The sequence below is a fragment of the Phyllobates terribilis genome, unplaced genomic scaffold (genome assembly GCF_046119375.1).
Source record: "Phyllobates terribilis strain yellow unplaced genomic scaffold, ASM4611937v1 Scaffold_8__6_contigs__length_399053987, whole genome shotgun sequence".
Classification (NCBI taxonomy): Eukaryota; Metazoa; Chordata; class Amphibia; order Anura; family Dendrobatidae; genus Phyllobates; species Phyllobates terribilis.
The window spans coordinates 188,643,842-188,663,963 of NW_027362768.1; the positions used below are offsets into that span (position 1 = coordinate 188,643,842).

At 45.1% G+C, this 20,122-nt stretch overlaps 1 protein-coding gene across 1 annotated transcript; it reads left to right on the top strand.

The window, feature by feature from the left end:
* Positions 1 to 2,858: 2,858 nt before the first annotated feature.
* Positions 2,859 to 19,600, top strand: DNAJB4 (DnaJ heat shock protein family (Hsp40) member B4). The gene is made up of 3 exons (XM_073643949.1): positions 2,859 to 3,265; positions 12,427 to 12,998; positions 15,469 to 19,600. Exons 1-3 carry the CDS (start codon positions 2,950 to 2,952, stop codon positions 15,700 to 15,702), a joined length of 1,122 nt encoding a protein of 373 aa, XP_073500050.1. The 5' UTR covers positions 2,859 to 2,949; the 3' UTR covers positions 15,703 to 19,600.
* The last annotated feature ends 522 nt before the right edge of the window (positions 19,601 to 20,122 follow it).

Genomic DNA, 20,122 nt, shown 5'->3' on the forward strand with positions numbered 1-20,122 from the left:
CTGCGAGCGCCGAGCAAGACGACCTACAAACCTGGATCAGTTACACCAGTTCTGTCAGGAGGAATCGGCCCAAATTCCAACCAACTATTGTGAGAAGCTTCTGGAAGGAAATGCCAAACATCTGACCCAAGTCATTCAGTGTAAGGGCAATGGCACCAAATACTAATGAAATGGATGGAAACTTCTGACTTTTCAGTAAGTAATAAAAATGCCTTAAAACATTCTCTCCTCTCATTATTTGGCAAATATTAAACATTATGGTATAATCCTAACTGACCTAAAACGGAAAAGGTTTATTCTGATTTCATGTCAGATATTGAGAAGAACCTGCAGACATGTCTTTATATATAGTGGATGGAAACTTCTGGTGTCAACTGTATGTGCACACTGACTCCAGGAGAATAGTGAGTGAAGCTCCGGAGAATAATGCAGGATGTAACTCAGGATCAGTAATGTAATGTATGTACACAGTGACTGCACCAGCAGAATAGTGAGTGCAGCTCTGGAGTATAATACATGATGTAACTCAGGATCAGTAATGTAATGTATGTACACAGTGACTGCACCAGCAGAATAGCGAGTGCAGCTCTGGAGTATAATACAGGATGTAACTCAGGATTAGTAATGTAATGTATGTACACAGTGACTGCACCAGCAGAATAGTGAGTGCAGCTCTGGAGTATAATACAGGATGTAACTCAGGATCAGTAATGTAATGTATGTACACAGTGACTGCACCAGCAGAATAGTGAGTGCAGCTCTGGGGTATAATACAGGAGGTAACTCAGGATCAGTAATGTAATGTATGTACACAGTGACTGCACCAGCAGAATAGTGAGTGCAGCTCTGGAGTATAATACAGGATGTAACTCAGGATCAGTAATGTAATGTATAAACAGTGACTGCACCAGCAGAATAGTGAGTGCAGCTCTGGAGTATAATACAGGATGTAACTCAGGATCAGTAATGTAATATATGTACACAGTGACTGCACCAGCAGAATAGTGAGTGCAGCTCTGGAGTATAATACAGGATGTAACTCAGGATCAGTAATGTAATGTATGTACACAGTGACTGCACCAGCAGAATAATGAGTGCAGCTCTGGAGTATAATACAGGATGTAACTCAGGATCAGTAATGTAATGTATGTACACAGTGACTGCACCAGCAGAATAGTGAGTGCAGCTCTGGAGTATAATACAGGATGTAACTCAGGATCAGTAATGTAATGTATGTACACAGTGACTGCACCAGCAGAATAGTGAGTGCAGCTCTGGAGTATAATACAGGATGTAACTCAGGATCAGTAATGTAATGTATGTACACAGTGACTGCACCAGCAGAATAGTGAGTGCAGCTCTGGAGGATAATACAGGATGTAACTCAGGATCAGTAATGTAATGTATGTACACAGTGACTGCACCAGCAGAATAATGAGTGCAGCTCTGGAGTATAATACAGGATGTAACTCAGGATCAGTAATGTAATGTATGTACACAGTGACTGCACCAGCAGAATAGTGAGTGCAGCTCTGGAGTATAATACAGGATGTAACTCAGGATCAGTAATGTAATGTATGTACACAGTGACTGTACCAGCAGAATAGTGAGTGCAGCTCTGGAGTATAATACAGGATGTAACTCAGGATTAGTAATGTAATGTATGTACACAGTGACTCCACCAGCCGAATAGTGAGTGCGGCTCTGGAGTATAATACAGGATGTAACTCAGGATTAGTAATGTAATGTATGTACACAGTGACTGCACCAGCAGAATAGTGAGTGCAGCTCTGGAGTATAATACAGGATGTAACTCAGGATCAGTAATGTAATGTATGTACACAGTGACTCCACCAGCCGAATAGTGAGTGCGGCTCTGGAGTATAATACAGGATGTAACTCAGGATTAGTAATGTAATGTATGTACACAGTGACTGCACCAGCAGAATAGTGAGTGCAGCTCTGGAGTATAATACAGGATGTAACTCAGGATCAGTAATGTAATGTATGTACACAGTGACTGCACCAGCAGAATAGTGAGTGCAGCTCTGGAGTATAATACAGGATGTAACTCAGGATCAGTAATGTAATGTATGTACACAGTGACTGCACCAGCAGAATAGTGAGTGCAGCTCTGGAGTATAATACAGGAGGTAACTCAGGATCAGTAATGTAATGTATGTACACAGTGACTGCACCAGCAGAATAGTGAGTGCAGCTCTGGAGTATAATACAGGATGTAACTCAGGATCAGTAATGTAATGTATGTACACAGTGACTGCACCAGCAGAATAGTGAGTGCAGCTCTGGAGTATAATACAGGAGGTAACTCAGGATCAGTAATGTAATGTATGTACACAGTGACTGCACCAGCAGAATAGTGAGTGCAGCTCTGGAGTATAATACAGGATGTAACTCAGGATCAGTAATGTAATGTATGTACACAGTGACTGCACCAGCAGAATAGTGAGTGCAGCTCTGGAGTATAATACAGGATGTAACTCAGGATCAGTAATGTAATGTATGTACACAGTGACTGCACCAGCAGAATAGTGAGTGCAGCTCTGTATCTGGAATTTAACTCCCGATCAGTAATGTAAAGTTCCCATCTCTGTTTTTTTTTGTTAAAATGTTTATTTGATGTGTACTCTGGAGATCATATAATTTGTGAAATATCTTGCATGGATCGAGCGGTGGATCTCTTGTTGATGTGCGCGGTTGCGTGCCTTCCTGTACAGAGGTTGTGGTCACAGGGCACTTTGTTCTGTCACCCGCTTTATCCTGGCACAATAGGAAGCTGTTCCCCGAGTTCGGTAGAATTTTTGCAGCCTGTCATCTAATAAAGCTTCAGCTTGTTTAAAAAAAAAAAAAAAACTTGGTAGAAAGAGCTGGTAAATTCTGCAGGCAGCAGAGAGACGTACATGGGAGGCAGGGAGCTGATCTCTATATATGAGCAGGAGGGGATGGACCGGTGAGCATTCGGGGGGACACGCTTTTTGTATCCCATTAGGGACGAGTAGCTGTGAGTATTCCAGTCCTGTCGTCAGAGGGGCTATGGGGAAAAATTACTACTCAATTTTGGGCATCGAGAAGGGGGCTTCAGAGGAGGATATCAAGAAAGCTTACAGAAAGCAAGCCCTCAAGTGGCACCCGGACAAGAACAAGTCGGCCCACGCAGAAGAGAAGTTCAAGGAGATAGCGGAAGCCTACGAGGTGTTGAGTGACCCCAAAAAGAGAGAGATCTATGATCAATACGGGGAGGAGGGTAGGTATTATCTTTTACGTCTCATCCTTCCCGCACGCAATGGACAGCTGATAGTCAAATGGTGCTCAAGGGGTTAACGCCTGTATCCCACACGCTTCCCAATAACCCTAGTGGACGGGATATGTTCACGTCTATATTTTGCATTATTTCCTTCTGTGGCTGCAGCTTTGAGTCCAACGTCAGATGGAAACGTACCGGGGTCACACGGGACATTTTTGCTGCTATGTTTATATATGACATTTATTGGGGGTGTCGCGATCGTACGTCAGTAGAAAAGAGGTGAGACTCGCTGGTTAATATCGATTGAGCCAGACCACATGATCCTAGGATTTATCAAAGCAGCTGCTGCAATCGTTCAGATACTCCGACAGCCCTAATCACGTCAGAGCCGCTCTGTTTACAGGCATCGTATGCTCCTTATAATACAATATATATATATATATATATACACATATATGGAGACGCTTTATTACGCTCCGGAGCGCTCAGTGTGCATGGGAACATCGGTACCTGCTACATACATGGGCTGGCGTGTCATCCAGAGTTATGCCACGTAACAGGACAATAGTAATAGAGAGAGATATCGATCTGTTATACATTTAATACATCATAATAAGTCCACGTTCTCATCACATTTGTGTTGTATGTTTGGTTTGTGCACCACAAATGGACCTGATATCAGTGGCTTAGCCTCAGATGGGTCCGGGGCACGCTTACCCCCAGTCCCACAGCCTATGGGATTGCAAAATTTCACCCTCCCTCTCGCCGCTTCCCAAAATTACCCACCCTGTGAAGCAGTCAGCTCTTGCAAGTGTACAGTGATTTCTGGTTATGCAGAGCGCAACTGATAAGATGAGACTTGCCATCTGCTTCTATGTTCTGCATAGGCAGCAACCGAAATGACTAATCAAGTGAGGTTTGTCATCTCAGTCGATGCCTGTACGGAAGGCAGCAACTAATGATAAGCCCATCTTCACTGCTGCGCTCTGCATAGCCAGCAAGTAAAGAAGATGGAGCAGCCAAGGAATGAAGACACGTGATTCAAATCTGTCTTCGTTTATTACTAAGAGCTACTGGTAAATTCTTACACTTTTTCTAAGTTTATCTAGGGATTAGTTTAGGGTTAGATTTAAAGGGGCCGTCCAGTCCAAATCGATAAGTCTGCAGTCACTCTGTCTGACTGTAGACTTATGAATCCCCTCAGCGCATGTACTGTGCACTGCAGGGATTTGCAGGTTTCTGAGCCGGGACCGGAGGGTATGTATGAGTTATACATACTCCCGGCCGGACCCCGTCCAGTGAGCGCGGCCTTGCTCCATTTATAATTACATCAGTATTTGTCTTTTGTAACTTTTTATTCCACTGCAATTTTTGAAATGTCAAGCATCAAATAAATCTACTCTCCGCTGCTGAGTATCCAGCTTCAGTGATAAAGTCACGGCCGGGCCCAATTAAAGGCATTTTTGCAGCATTTCCACTGCGAAACACAATAAAGACGCACATGCGGTTTTTATCTACAGATTTTTTGCATCTGTAAGCCACGCCCCTGAGTAAAGACCTGGGGGGGGGTCCTGCATAATTACCCTGTAAGCCACGCCCCTGAGTAAAGACCATTAAAACCAGCCGTAAATAAAAAGGCCCCTATCTCTGGAACAATATGGCTGATTTACAAAAAAAAAAAGACATTACTGAGGGGAGCGGCAGGAATAAATCAAGAGACAATCCTGCTCCTTTCTGACCTGGTTCCCTTTAAATGCATTGTGTAGCCTCAATAATATTATATAGATTTAACTCAAAATCTACAATATATGAAAAATTAGTAAAATGCACTAAATTCTATAAGGATTTTTACACACATTGTAATAGATTTCCAAGTCTTACAGGGATTGGTACTTGTATATGTGACGCTAATATAGTATCACATAAGTATAAATGCCTGATACGTGATGTCACATTACAAGATGCCAAGACCAAGGTGATACTAGAGCGAGGGTATGCACTCAGCACCACATGCTAAATAAGACAAAAGTAACCAAAAAGGGTAATAAACAAAAGAAACCATGGCGGCCGGGCGGTAACTATGTCACCGTCATAAGCAACAAAAGGAAATGATGGAGCTGAAGAGCCGTCCTCGCTCCTCCATGACACAGATCTCTGGCTCCAGCCCCGGACACTGAGAATCTTACATGATGTCATGAAATTCCTAAACCCTAATTGAAAACAGCGAATAAAAGCCATAAGCACGCGTCTCCAGGAGGGGGCGCCGTCACTGGTTTCTGCCCGGGGGGGGCCTCCATTTAACGTCTTGCAGATTTTGCAGTGATCCTCTGTGTGCGGCTTCATTATTGCGCTGCTTCGTCAGCTCCCACAGGATCAGTAATGCTGTTGGGCTCGTTCTTGTAGGATCTGTAAAAAAAAAAAAAAAAAACATGAAAGCAGATGTAGAATATAACGACATGTAGCAGGACTTATACTTTATATACCCAGAGGCCTGGGGTCTGGATGGGGGAGGCCTTGGGGCGATGCATTTATATACCCAGGCCTGGGGTCTGGATGGGGGAGGCCTTGGGGCGATGCATTTATATACCCAGAGGCCTGGGGTCAGGATGGGGGAGGCCTTGGGGCGATGCATTTATATACCCAGAGGCCTGGGGTCAGGATGGGGGAGGCCTTGGGGCGATGCATTTATATACCCAGAGGCCTGGGGTCAGGATGGGGGAGGCCTTGGGGCGATGCATTTATATACCCAGGCCTGGGGTCAGGATGGGGGAGGCCTTGGGGCGATGCATTTATATACCCAGGCCTGGGGTCTGGATGGGGGAGGCCTTGGGGCGATGCATTTATATACCCAGAGGCCTGGGGTCAGGATGGGGGAGGCCTTGGGGCGATGCATTTATATACCCAGGCCTGGGGTCTGGATGGGGGAGGCCTTGGGGCGATGCATTTATATACCCAGAGGCCTGGGGTCAGGATGGGGGAGGCCTTGGGGCGATGCATTTATATACCCAGGCCTGGGGTCTGGATGGGGGAGGCCTTGGGGCGATGCATTTATATACCCAGGCCTGCGGTCAGGATGGGGGAGGCCTTGGGGCGATGCATTTAGTGGGAGCCCCCTGCTTAATTCAGTATCCACTGCCTCTTCATAGTTGCTGCTGGAGAAACATTGTCTCCATGTCGGATTTTAACGTCTCCAGTCTTTTGTATAGTCGCGATACGTAGTGTCAGAGGAATCTGGCAGCTGCTTATCTTTCCCATTCTTAATATTGTCCTTGTTAGGATTTTGAAGCTAAAAGGAGCCTGTAATCCCAAACTGGCTGTATAAACTAAGCACATTGCCTTGTAGGAGAGATTGCCCTTATAAAAATCAGCTTTTTTATGAAGTCTAATCATATATGCTAATTAGGATGTTTGGTGCACCCTGGGTGTGGCCAAAAAGCTCAGTGCACCTTTCGGTCCACTGGCTTTGCATGTCCTCGTCTCCCTCGCTGGTGATTGACAGTAGTAGCTTGCCTGAGCTTTCTCTGCAGACAGTGCTGCTCCAGGCAAGCTAGTGGTGTCAGTAGATTCAAGCCAGCGAGCGCTGCTCTGGAGCTGACCGGACCGCTAAATCCAAACTACTTCCGAGTCCCTGCGCTTCTCCCATGCTGCAGAGGTAAAACGGTCTCTCCTAGCAGCACAGGAGAGCGCTGAGTCCTGGCCGGCTGCGGGACCATGCCACAGGCCCGAGCTGTCAGTCATCATATGCACACCGCCCCTTGAAGAAATTCTGTTGCTGTTGAGACAACCCCCTTTAAGTTCTGACACCATTTAATTAAAGCAGCAAACAAATTCCTGTATTTTTTTAAATATCCATGGAAACGTTTATTGCGGCAAATTAAGAATTATGCGGCTGTCGTTACCATCACTGATCTCCTTGACAACTACATTTTTGGCTGATCCTCAGTATAAAAGGCAAATCATTGTTCACAGCCTCAGTATACAGCTAACACTTTAATGCAACCACAAGAGAAATGACGGGGGAGATTTACCAAATCTGGTGCAAGAAGAACGTGGGATGGGAATCCCCAGCAGCCAATGAAGGGGCTCTCAGACCCCCTAACACCTTCCCGACCTCGGCCCACCTTTACTGTAGATGACAGGGCCAGAGTGTTAATTTAGCACCGCTACCCCTCTAAGTTATTCCTGCAAGGCCATGGCCGCCCGGCTACACTGAGAACTGCAGCCGGCCCCAGTCAGGACTATATGGCGGCATGTGATACAACAGCAATTATCAGACAAGTCGCGACACTGTAGGAAATCATTAGATGGAATACTGCAATTACAACGCTCACCGTGCAGCCCCCGCTAATGGGTTATTCCCAGAATTGTAAGTTATCACCTTTTCATTGGATAGGGAACAACTTACTGATCACTGGGGGTCTGACCACTGGGACCCTCAGGGAGTATGGAACCACGAGAATTGGGCTTTGCAGATGGATGCCCCACCTCAGCTCTGTTATTGTCTATGAGACTGATATTTATAGAAGATTTATATATAGGATGCGACAACTGGTCCCTTACTTAAAACTCTGCCATTAAATGTGACTTTCTGCTCCTAGATTGTCTTGCTGACTGTCTCCTTTGCAAACCCAATGTTTCCGGTCACACTACCGATCAATAATACAATTCAGGTAGCCTATCCCGGTGCTTATCTTTCCATACATAGCATAGTCACCAACTGTCCCGTCCCGGATTTCCTGGGCCGAAAAATGTATGTATTAGCCGCCCAAACCAAAAGTGGGAACTCTGGGGTGAGTCCAAGGTGTTCCCAGAAGGAGCGGGCCAGGGATTGGGATGGGACTTAAGCACCCCCAGAAATGTTGGCAGCTATGCTATAGGGGTACGGAGCTTACATTCAGAGCAGATGGGACCCCATTGGGCACGTGATTATTGGGAGGCTGAGGTTCTGATTTTGCATGGGGGCCCGAAATGATGACATTTTACACATGCAGTATATACTATACCGCTATACCCTTGATGCCCTGATTTATGGCTGTGGTGTATACCGCCCCATATACTCAGACGTGGAATGTGGTCCTTCCGTCAGCGCCACCCACTCAGTGTTATTCTAGGAAATGCCAGGGCTGGAGCCATATGTTTCATTCCATCTCCAGTTTCTTTGGCATCATCGCTGAGCTGCATTTACATGGTCGTCAGCCGTACAGTCACATAAAAAGTTAAAATCTGCTGCCATTTTGGACCCCTCCCATATAATGACCGGTTCCTGCTGTCTTGTCACCCACAGATACGACTTCTGGCTGTTTGGAGCAGACATAGAGAATGTTGGACCTTGTACTAGGAAAGGCCATGGTCTCTGTGGTCGATATTTGTGTAGTTGTGCTCTCTTGGTACAAGCTTATATCTTATTTGCATTGTTACAGCCCTTAATATAACCGCAACACTGTTGCAGATTGCATCCATTTGCATTTGCACTGTGAACACTTTAAAGCCTGTAGCAAAAAAAAAACTAAGTGGCAAGGGAGATGATGAACAGATAAAAGAGCATCATGTTTGCAGTCACCATGTTTGGAGCTAATTGCAGAACAAGCAGGGTGGGCTTTTCTCCATCTGATCTGTTTACTGGTGACATGTCAAATGCTCGTTGTAGTAAGGATATGTTCACACTAGGCATTTTTTCAGCGTTTTTTTTATGCATTTTTTTATGCAAACGCTCAGCTGCGTTTTACAGTACCAGCAAAGTCAATGAGATTTCAGAAATCTCATGCACATAAATTGTTTTTTTGCATCATTAGTATTTTGTGCTTTGCATGTTTTTTGTTTTTTTTGCACAATAGAGCATGTCACTTCTTTCAGGGTTTTTTACCTATTGAAAGTAATGGGTGGTGAAAAAACGCCTAGTGTGAACATAGCCATCAGCAGTATGTGAAACTCATTTATTTTTGTGATTTTTCCCAAATTTACAATCTTGTCTTAGGTCACCTGAGATGGCAGGTTGGATTAGTACAGTTTAAGTAAATTAGGGATACGTGCAAAATAAACATTGGCTGATCACCTATTGATCAATCTCACACCTTGGGTCTGCCAATGTTTACTTTTTACTCATCACTAATTTAATTAAACTGTACTAATCCAAACTGTGGCTGACAAAGGTGTGAAATTTTGCAATGCCTGAGTAATGGCAGACCAAAGTGTGAAAGTAAGTAAATGCACTGCCATTGGTGGGTGACCTGTGTTCATGCTCCTGTGGTGGAAGCAAAGCTGAACTTTTGGATCCTCAAAAATGCACCAAAACCTTTTTTTTGCCACAGTTTCTTTCCTGCCAAGAGATCAGGTTTTGCTGCAGAAAAAAAATGCTGAAAAAATTACTAGTGTGAACATAGCCTAAGTGTTCAATATGGCAGTCTAGCTAGTGCTTGTTCATTGCCAAAACTGGAGAAGACCTGAGGTTGGACTGGTTCGATACAGCACGCGGAAGGTCAAACTTTAAGATCGTAGATGCCATAAATGTCCAATCACTGAGACCCTCACAATGACTAACAAAAACGAGATGTGATGATCAGTTATCAGCATTTATGACATTTATGTAGGTAGAATAAGCTATTAGGTGTGAACAGCTCCCATTCAACTATTCCTGAGATTTGGGGTATGTTATACCTGGCCTGGCATTCAGCTGAAAAGGACTTGTGAGCAGCTGTTAGTCACCGGCCAATCAGCAGGTGTGCTCAGTAATGCTACTTGATAGGACTGTCCTCACAATGCTTAGCCCAAATGTCCTTTCCAGTTGGATGCTCTGCACAATAAACAGCTCCTAAAGCCGATTCAGATAGTTATGCAGTAGAAACTCTTAAAGGGAACATAGGAAGACACAATAATTAGAGCAGTCCAAAAGCTGAGTATATACTTTTTTTTTTTTACACCGCCCTGGACCTGTGTAAGATTAACAATTATAGTAGAGAAAACTTTTTTAAGCTTCTGGTCCCCAAAAAATTGGGGCAAATTTACTATTTAAAATGCACCAGAATTCTGGTGGAATTCCCGTGCACCCCGTTTATTAGGTGTTCACAGCTTATAATGCACAAAATTATGGCAACATATTTGGCAAAAGGTGAAAGAACGAATACTGATGTAACCAAGAAGTGGAATAAAGTGAGAGAAAAGTGTGCGGGGAAGAAGCAGATTCATCATCTCTCATCAGCCCTTGTGATGTATGTGCATCGAGTCTGATCCTCATCTGTTTGCATGTAAGACCCTATTACTAAACCTTCCCCCCTCTTGTTCTCCGTGTCTGGATGAAAGCAGCATTTCTTTATTCTTCATCGCCATGGTTACTTTGATCATACTTTCACACCGATTACTTTGTATTTTCATACCTTCTGTTCCCAGCAGAGCCAGTTTCATCTCCACAGCTCACTGACTATGAACCCAAACCTTGCGGAGGTGACCGGTAACCCAGACATAAAGTGGAAAAATATGAAATATACCTCTTGAATGGAGAGGATTTTTAATAAGAAGTAAATGTCATAGTTACTTGTTTTTAAATGCACCATTTACAAACATGCAAAAACCCCATTAAACTGGATTTTGGTTTGTTATTTTAACTGAGCATCGCCTCCAATTTCTGCCGTCGATTGATTCTAGAACAGTTTTTCTTTTCCTTTCGTGACCCCTCCATTCCAAAATGTCGCCTCCTGGTAATGATGCAAATCTTCCCTTCGAGCAGCTAAAGAACATCTCTGTGGGCACGTCCGTTTTTCGATTGGCCAGAATCAGAGGAGAAAGTGCAGAAAAGTTCTGTGGTACACGCCCCGTCGTTGAAGGGAAAATTTGCAACTTTATTACAGGGAGGCATAACTTTGGAACGGATGAGAACAGAAGAAAAACTGTTCCAGAATCAGTGGAGCAGACGCAATTGGACTATGTAAAAGTAACAAAAAAATCCAGGGAAATTCTTATTTAAAGATGCTTTCAGTAATGTGCTAAATTCTGACTCAGAAAGTCATCTCCCAATGATGGTGTAAATGACCTCTCCTGGCATGCTGGGAGTTGTAGTTTTGCAACAATTGACAAGTCCTACATTTCCTAATGTGCAGCATATCCGGCCTCAAGTTGAGCTCAGATGTCACCACATTCCCCCAACAATCAGAAGTTTTCTGAATGCATATTTCCATGTGAGTACAAGGGTCACTAACCTCCCATACACATTAGTAAAAAATCAGCAGAACTGAACAATCTCTGGAGGACCTGCCGATATGCATGGGGACCCCCGATCCTTCCCCAACAGATATTTTCAGGGGCAGAAGGTGCATGTAAACTGGCTGAAAATCAGTGAACCATCTCTTGTTCCCAATTATCCGTCCATGTAGACATGATGGCGATCACCCAACGAGCGAGTAAAACGCTCTTTGTCTTTGGTGATTGGATGGTTTATGCCTCCGTAATAAGCATCGTTATCGGCAGCACATCGTCCAGTGTAACCAGGAGTTGTGCTGCCGATAACACGATGTTGTAACGGGACATAACGATGGTATTAGCAATTGTTCTTGTCTCATCAGTGCTCGTCGTTCTGTGTAAACAGGCCAGTAAATAAAGAACCATTGACATATATAGTGGATCAGTGCCTGATAACGGGCCCAGATCAGCTCTTCCGAATGTACCTAGAGGTGTCTCTCTCCCCATTAAAACACATGAATGTTGGCTGAGCAGAGCGCTCTATGTGGAAGTCGAGAGGGATTGCGGTAAGCTGGACGAACCTATCGTGCATCGCCAGCTTTAGTGAATATTATCCATTTTGCCACATTCGGGAGAAACGACTGCCTATCTAATGTGTGCAGGGAACACCTGATGGGAGCTGTCGGGGGACAGAAGGATGGGGGATATGGGATTTCAACATGTCGGATCTTTGGTCCACGTAGGAGTTAAGCCCCTGTCTCTATTCTCACTAAAAATCATAAATGCTCGACTTATTGTGCAATTTTCGCGACGGGAAATCTGTTGGCCAAATGTTGGTCAACTACTGCATCTATCGCACCATCCTGTGCTTTGTCTTCACCCAGAGATTACAATTTCTTTGACCTTTGCATTATTGGGAAGAGTCCAGAAATTACATTATACCAAAATCCTGTTAGAAAATTGCAATAATGTTTTCCTATCATTAATTCTAGGACTTAAAGGAGGACCCGGGGCACAAAATGGGCACGGAGGAAACTTCCACTACACGTTTCATGGAGATCCACACGCCACTTTTGCTGCATTTTTCGGCGGAGCAAACCCATTTGAAATGTTCTTCGGAAGACGAATGCCCGGAGTCCGGGACGACGAGGACATGGAGTTGGATGGCGATCCGTTCAGCTCGTTTTCTAGCTTTGGTATGAATGGGTTTCCAAGAGAAAAGAACCAGGTTGGTCAGATCCGACGGAAGCAGGACCCGCCTATAATTCACGAGCTGAAAGTGTCCTTAGAGGAGATATACCACGGATGCACTAAAAGAATGAGAATCTCCAGGAAGAGGATGAATCCCGACGGAAGAACCGCACGGACTGAGGATAAGATCCTGACCATCGAGATAAAGAAAGGGTGGAAAGAAGGCACCAAAATCACATTCCCCAAGGAGGGAGACGAGGCCTCCATGACCATTCCAGCCGATGTAGTATTTGTTATCAAGGACAAGCCCCATGCACATTTTAAGAGGGATGGCTCGAACATTGTGTGCCCTTTACAGATCAGCCTGCGAGAGGTACGACTTATGGTTGCCACTTTGTTAGTCATAACACTTCTGTCTGTGACTGTGACTTTTTTTGGGACAGACTTGATCATAGGGAAGTGTTGCATTGATGTTTTTTTTTTTTTTTTTGCATGATACTAATCTAATGCCACAGTTCTCTTTTATATACAGGGGGTCTCCAAGATACAGACCACTGCACTAGATAGGTACTGTAAGAAAGCTTCTCACATTTCACCTAAAGGTGAACCGTTCTGGAGGAGGTTTGTCACTTCTCCAAAGTCAGAGACCTGTACAGTGACCCCCCCCCCATCCGTGCTCGTAGTGCACAACGGCCGGACGTTGTAGACTCGGGATGGGAAGCAGTTTACATAAAGTGACTTTAAAAAAAATAATATCCAAAAAATATAAAGGACATCCACCTACGACTTGGTAATATGGGGGGAACCATTGGACACGATGGTCCTTCTAAAGTGATTTCATTGCCTTATGTGTTTTCTACAGCCGTATATTATACCATAACTGATTCACTACCTTATGGGCGACTAAGGGGGCTCGAATCGAAGGGTCTGGAATGAAAGAAATATCACATGAAGGGGAGGACGCAGTGAGGGAATTCCCAGGGGCCGGCCTTTTGCTCACTCGGTCACACAAAGACTTGCTTCTCTGGATAGAATAAGTGTGTTTTGCACATACAGAGGTTTTGTTTGCAGTCACCGTCCATCCCGCCGTCACGTCAGCTCCAACCACCAGTAAAATCAGGGGCTCACTGATGATTGCAGAACTGGTTTTACTGGTTTACGCTCTCAAAGAGTCACTGTTTGCGTTAATTTACAGTGTTTTTCATATGATATTATGGTGATACCAAAACTTTGTACAGTTTTTGTTTGTTTCTCCCTGACACCCAGATGTTTTTTTGTTGCCCATTGGCGGAGCTGGGTGAGGACTTAACCCTTTCACCGTGCTGAGCTGTAGTTTTATTGGAATCCTTTTGGATACAGATGATGTTTTGATATCTTTTTTATTGCGTTGTTTTTGAGTTGCTGTAAATAAAAGTAGCAATTCTGGAATTTAAATTTGAACGTGCAGGTTAAGTAATGTTGTATTTTGAGGACAGCTGAGTAGAATGGCATAGAAAAACTTTATTGTATAAATATTAAAAGACAGTACATCACTTTAGTAACAATGACATATAGATAGGACAAGCGGACATATACAGTAATCCCTCATATTGCATATAAATAGGTCTAAATAGAAGGTTCACCCCGGGGGTCAGGACATGGTGCTAAAATTAAGACAGGGAGAGGGACATGTAGTTGAAATAATTAGGAATCACTCCCATGTGGGTTGTATACTCCCAAAAGTCCCAAAAATCATGTTGCACCAGACTCACCCGGATAGAGAGGGACCCCAGACCTGCAAAAGGTGGTGCAGGGATAGGACGCAGAGTTAGAAAAAGCCTCGACGCGCGTTTCGCCGGTGTTAGGACCTGGCTTTCTCAAGAGGTATTGTTTTGAGTAGGCTATGTGGTAACGGGGTCCAATCTTTTGTGGAGACCCCTTACCCACATGATTTATTATGCGGGTCGTAATCTGTTTATTAATGTTATATTTTGATAGATCGGACTTTTGAGGACTTGGCGATACCCAATATGTTTATTTATTTTCTTTTGTATTGGGAAAAGGATGATACAACAAAACTTTAAACTTTTTTTTTTTTTTTATAGTTTTTTAATATTTTTTAAAGCGTTTTTACCCTTTTTTCTAGCCCTCCTATAGGACTGGAACCTGCAATTATTTGACCTCTTGCACTTTTTATACTTTGTTATTCCTGAATATAGTAAAATGTAGGATCTCTCATGAAGTCCAGGCACTGGCTTGGTTGATAGTGCCCATCTTTGTGCTCCTATCTGGGGGGGCCATAACAATCTATCAGCACCCCGCATTTGCTTTGTGAGGGTTGAGGAGGAAGACGGTGGCATTTAAGTAGTGCAGTCCGGTTGGCATGCCGATTTAGGCAGCCAAGATGTTATACAGCCGTTCCGGTGGAAAAAAATAAAGATCAATTGCCATAACAATCTATCGGCAACCCGCATTTGCTTTGTGAGGGGTGAGGAGGATGACGGTGGCATTTAAGTAGTGCAGCCCAGTTGGCATGCCGATTTAGGAAGCCAAGATCTCATACAGCCGTTCCGGTGGAAAAAAATTAAGAATTTATGGTGGCTGTAAGACGGAGAGGATAAGACGTAAGATCGGTCCATCACTAGGACTTTTTCAGTTAGGAGGGTTGTCCCATCAGAGATGACCAGCATCTTGAGGCATCTCAGGTCCCACAACTGATGGAGGAAGCCAGGGATGAAATATTACATGGCGGCCACTGAGACGTATGTCCGTCCATCTAATACTAGTAAGGCTCAAGTCCGCCAGATTGGGACTGTCTGTGTTCATTGCCTGAGGTTTATGTAACGTGTTTTCTGTGTTTGCAGGCTTTGTGTGGCTGCTCCATCACTGTGCCCACGTTGGACGACCGGAACATCCCCATGACCATAAATGAAGTTATTAAGCCGGGAATGAGACGAAGGATTATTGGGTACGGACTCCCTTTTCCAAAAAACCCCGATCAACATGGAGACCTTCTGGTCGAGTTCGAAGTAATTTTCCCGGACAGCATTCCACAGTCGTCAAAGGAGATCCTGAAACGGCACCTGCCTGCGTCCTAGAGGACGCTGAAAGCACCGAGTAGTCTCTGAACCAACTCCACAATCCTAGAACGTGCGCCCAGCCATCCATCCGCACTACCCCAGTGTCTGGGGGGCTGTATATGTGCAGTATATAACCCCGTGGAGGATGTTTTCTGCTGTTGCCATTTCGGGGGGGTTTCACAGGCTTACTAATGACGGATGTGTACTGTATGAGCATTTCTGTTATTACAGAGCTTGCATATATCCAGCATATTAATGGTGATGACGCAAACCCTGCATAGCGGTAGTTCTTATATATTAGATTGGCGGTATATTCAGCATCGGATTTCATCCCGCACGGCGTTAAAGAAGCGTCGGTATTACGTGAGTTTCAGAGCTTTGCGCATTTGTCAAATAGGGAGAATATGTTTTTTTCCAAAAATGTTTGCACCGACGCATCTCAAACGTGGTAAAACTGATGCCTCAAACGTTGCATTTAGCCAAAGAACACGCGGTACGTGCTGAGAGAAGCAGTCACTAAAGACCGGTCGGTGTGCCGGAGACTGTAAGATGGGATCCCCAGAATACAGCAAGGATTCGCAATACGGCATTAGTTTTTCTTCTGTAACAATCCCATGAGCGCCCGGGTAAGACCCTTTCACACGACCCCATGCAGACTTATTAGGATAGTTCCCATGTAGTTGACATATCGGCAGCACATCTACTGTTTACCTGGGGAGATGTGCTGCCGACAACTATTTGAGGGCCTTCAGAAATGATCCATTCATCCTTTCAATGAATGTTCTTTGTTCTTATGAATTCAGAAATAACCCATTTATAGGCCTGTGAGAAGATCATTGGGGGTGTGAGTGGCCACAACCTGGTGTAACGTGCCGGACGGGCCCTGGCTTGTGATTCCTCTCAGCGCGGCTTCCCTTAGGTGAGGCGCTTAGCTTGAACGTTACAGATACGCCATATTTACTGTCCCTTTGTAGACTCTTGGTCCAAACGTCTACTTCTTCTGTACAACTTTTTCACTACAAGACTCTTATGCTCTCTAGCGGCTGTCCAATCCTCCAGACCGCTCACTCCAGGTTGGCTCCTCAGCTGCTGGCCTCATTCTGTCACTTCTTGCTCCAGCAGGCCTCTGTGCACACTTGCCTCTCAGGCCCTTCTCTCTGGCTCACTCTTCACTTGTAGAATGGTCACTCACGGGTTACAACTCGGCTCGTCTGACCTTTAGCTTGTCAGCTCCTTGAAGCCGCAGACATTCACCCCTCGTCTGCCAACTATGCCCTCCATCTGTCTTTTTCTACTGACCATGTACAGTCTCTCCTCCTCCCTGACTCCTGTCTCTCTACAGGGAGGGTCTCTACTAGAGCAGCGTCCGCCCCAGCTCCTCACAGGCGGGCATGGCTGCCTCCTCCGGGGCAATCTCTCCTCTGTGACATGCCGCATCGGGCAGTAGCTAAGAGACCTGGACTGTATCGGCTCACGCAGCTGCTCCCCGCTCCACATCCCCTCTGCAACTGACTCAGAATGGAGGGAAACCAGCCCCCCAAATAGTACAGGCTAGCCTCTTCTCACCTGAGCCACCTATCTACCTGCAGACACAGCCCTGCAGACACAGCACACACAATGCACGGACCGTCAGTACAGGTAGGGGGTCGAAGAAACTAAATTAAAGGGCCAAAACAAAATTAAAGGGCCAGTCTTTCTTGTAGGAGGGTTATCAGAAAATTCTCCTCCCTCTTACAGGCCTTTATATAAGTAGCAAATAACATTAGAAGTTAGACTTCCGACCGAATAAATGTGCAGTGTGGGGGTGCAGGATTATGGGGGAGTCACTAGAGTGTTTATTCGCAGCTGTCTGATGTGTATGGGCAGACTGCAAACAGCGGCTCTATGGGACAATACGGGGAAACTTAAAGGGGAACTCTGGTCTGCCGAGGGGGAAGGAGGTGATTGATGTAGTAATGGTATCATTTTCTATGTAAAGAATCGGAATAGTTGGGCGATAATAATAATCAGGTGTAACGTAGATAGCGGGCACCTGACTCCCCCATACACATGCACGCTCGGAGGGGGAAGGGCAGCGAGCTGCCACCAGACACCTCAGGCTGCGGAAAGGACTGGAGCATGCTGCCTCATCCTTTCACCTGTTCGGGAGAATCGGAGACCCCCATTCACTTTGGTCAGCTGGTCCCAACGAAATTGGCAATGAGAATTAATCTAGTGTATGGGGTCCATAAATGTAGACATGGGGCCTCATAGCGTTGGTCTTATCGTGGCCCGCGCTTCTGTTAAAGGGATTGTGTGAAAAGCTCCCAGTTCTGTGCCCCGTTATGTCCATAGTCCTGATTTCGTATTGCAGCGTTCATGAAGCTGAGCTGCAAAACCAGACACAGTCCATGGAGAAGATGGCTGACGGAGTACAGGACCCCCCCTCTAATCTCAATGTGCCTGAGCCTGTGGATTTCATCAGGAAAGGATGACCATCTATTGTCAGGGAAAGCAGGACATGATGAATTAGGATTCTGGCATTGACTTCCATTCTGTCCATTCATGATACATGCACTCTCGGCTGAGGTGAGCGTTCATGTGTATGTGGAGCTCATCTAGAAATAGGTGGTGCTATCCCGGCGCTCGGCTCTCAGCTATTGAAACTGCATGGCCAGCTTTAGTATCCATTTTTATTTAAAGTGTAACTAAGGTTTTAAAAGTTCTTTTATATGCTGTAGTCAGTTCCCTAACTAGAGTCCAATGGGCCCTGATGCAAACTTTGGACCTGGTCCCCCCTCCCTTTGCATGTTGGTCCGATGTACGGCCCCTTGTGCATTCTAAATCCTATGAAGACATACGCATCCCCCCCACTCCCCTTCATTATGTAGTAACGTCCATCCTCCTGTACCAATGTACTCCATCCAGGGACGCTTCCTGGTATAATTGTCCCTTATCTTGGGCCTCCATCCTCCCATCTTGGTATATATGTCCCCCATCCTGGACCCATCCTGGTATATAGATCCCCCATCCTGGTATATATGTCCCCCATCATGGAATACATGTCCCCAATCCTGGTATATATGTCTCCCATCCTGGACCCATCCTGGTATATATGTCCCCCATCCTGGACCCATCCTGGTATATATGTCCCCCATCCTGGACCCATCCTGGTATACATGTCTCCCATCCTGGACCCATCCTGGTATACATGTCTCCCATCCTGGACCCATCCTGGTATACATGTCCCCTATCCTGGTATATATGTCTCCCATCCTGGACCCATCCTGGTATATATGTCCCCCATCCTGGTATATATGTCCCCCATCCTGGACCCATCCTGGTATACATTTCCCCCATCCTGGACCCATCCCTGTATATATGTCCCCCATCCTGGACCCATCCTGGTATATATGTCCCCCATCCTGGACCCATCCTGGTATACATGTCTCCCATCCTGGACCCATCCTGGTATACATGTCTCCCATCCTGGACCCATCCTGGTATACATGTCCCCTATCCTGGTATATATGTCCCCCATCCTGGACCCATCCTGGTATATATGTCCCCCATCCTGGTATATATATCCCCCATCCTGGACTCATTCTGGTATACATGTCCCCCATCCTTGACCCATCCTGGCATACATGTCCTCCACCCTGGACCCATCTTGGTATACATATCCCCCATCCTGGTATAAATGTCCCCCATCCTGGTATACATTTCCCTTATCCTGGACTCTTTCTGGTATATATGTCCACCATCCTGGACCCATCCTGGTATATATGCCCCCATCCTGGTATGAATGTCCCCCATTCTGGACCCATCCTGGTATATATGTCCCTCATCCTGGACCCATTTTTATATACAGTACAGACCAAAAGTTTGGACACACCTCATTTAAAGATTTTTCTGTATTTTCATGACTATGAAAATTGTCCATTCACACTGAAGGCATCAAAACTATGAATTACCACATGTGGAATTATATACTTAACAAAAAAGTGTGAAACAACTGAAAATATGTCTTATATTCTAGGTTCTTCAAAGTAGCCACCTTTTGCTTTGATGACTGCTTTGCACACTCTTGGCATTCTCTTGATGAGATTCAAGAGGTAGTCACCGGAAATGGTTTTCACTTCACAGGTGTGCCCTGTCAGGTTTAATAAGTGGGAATTCTTGCCTTATAAATGGGGTTGGGACCATCAGTTGTGTTGTGCAGAAGTCAGGTGGATACACAGCTGATAGTCCTACTGAATAGACTGTTAGAATTTGTATTATGGCAAGAAAAAAGCAGCTAAGTAAAGAAAAACGAGTGGCCATCATTACTTTAAGAAATGAAGGTCAGTCAGTGCGAAAAATTGGGAAAACTTTGAAAGTGTCCACAAGTGCAGTTGCAAAAACCATCAAGCGCTACAAAGAAACTGGCTCACATGAGGAACGCCACAGGAAAGGAAGA

Excerpts from the sequence above, each read along its gene's own strand:
- DNAJB4 (XM_073643949.1), top strand. The coding sequence starts at position 2,950 with ATGAGCAGGAGGGGATGGACCGGTGAGCATTCGGGGGGACACGCTTTT. Across the intron at positions 3,266-12,426 it reads TGATCAATACGGGGAGGAGG|GACTTAAAGGAGGACCCGGG; the intron begins GTAGGTATTATC and ends CATTAATTCTAG. Across the intron at positions 12,999-15,468 it reads TACAGATCAGCCTGCGAGAG|GCTTTGTGTGGCTGCTCCAT; the intron begins GTACGACTTATG and ends CTGTGTTTGCAG.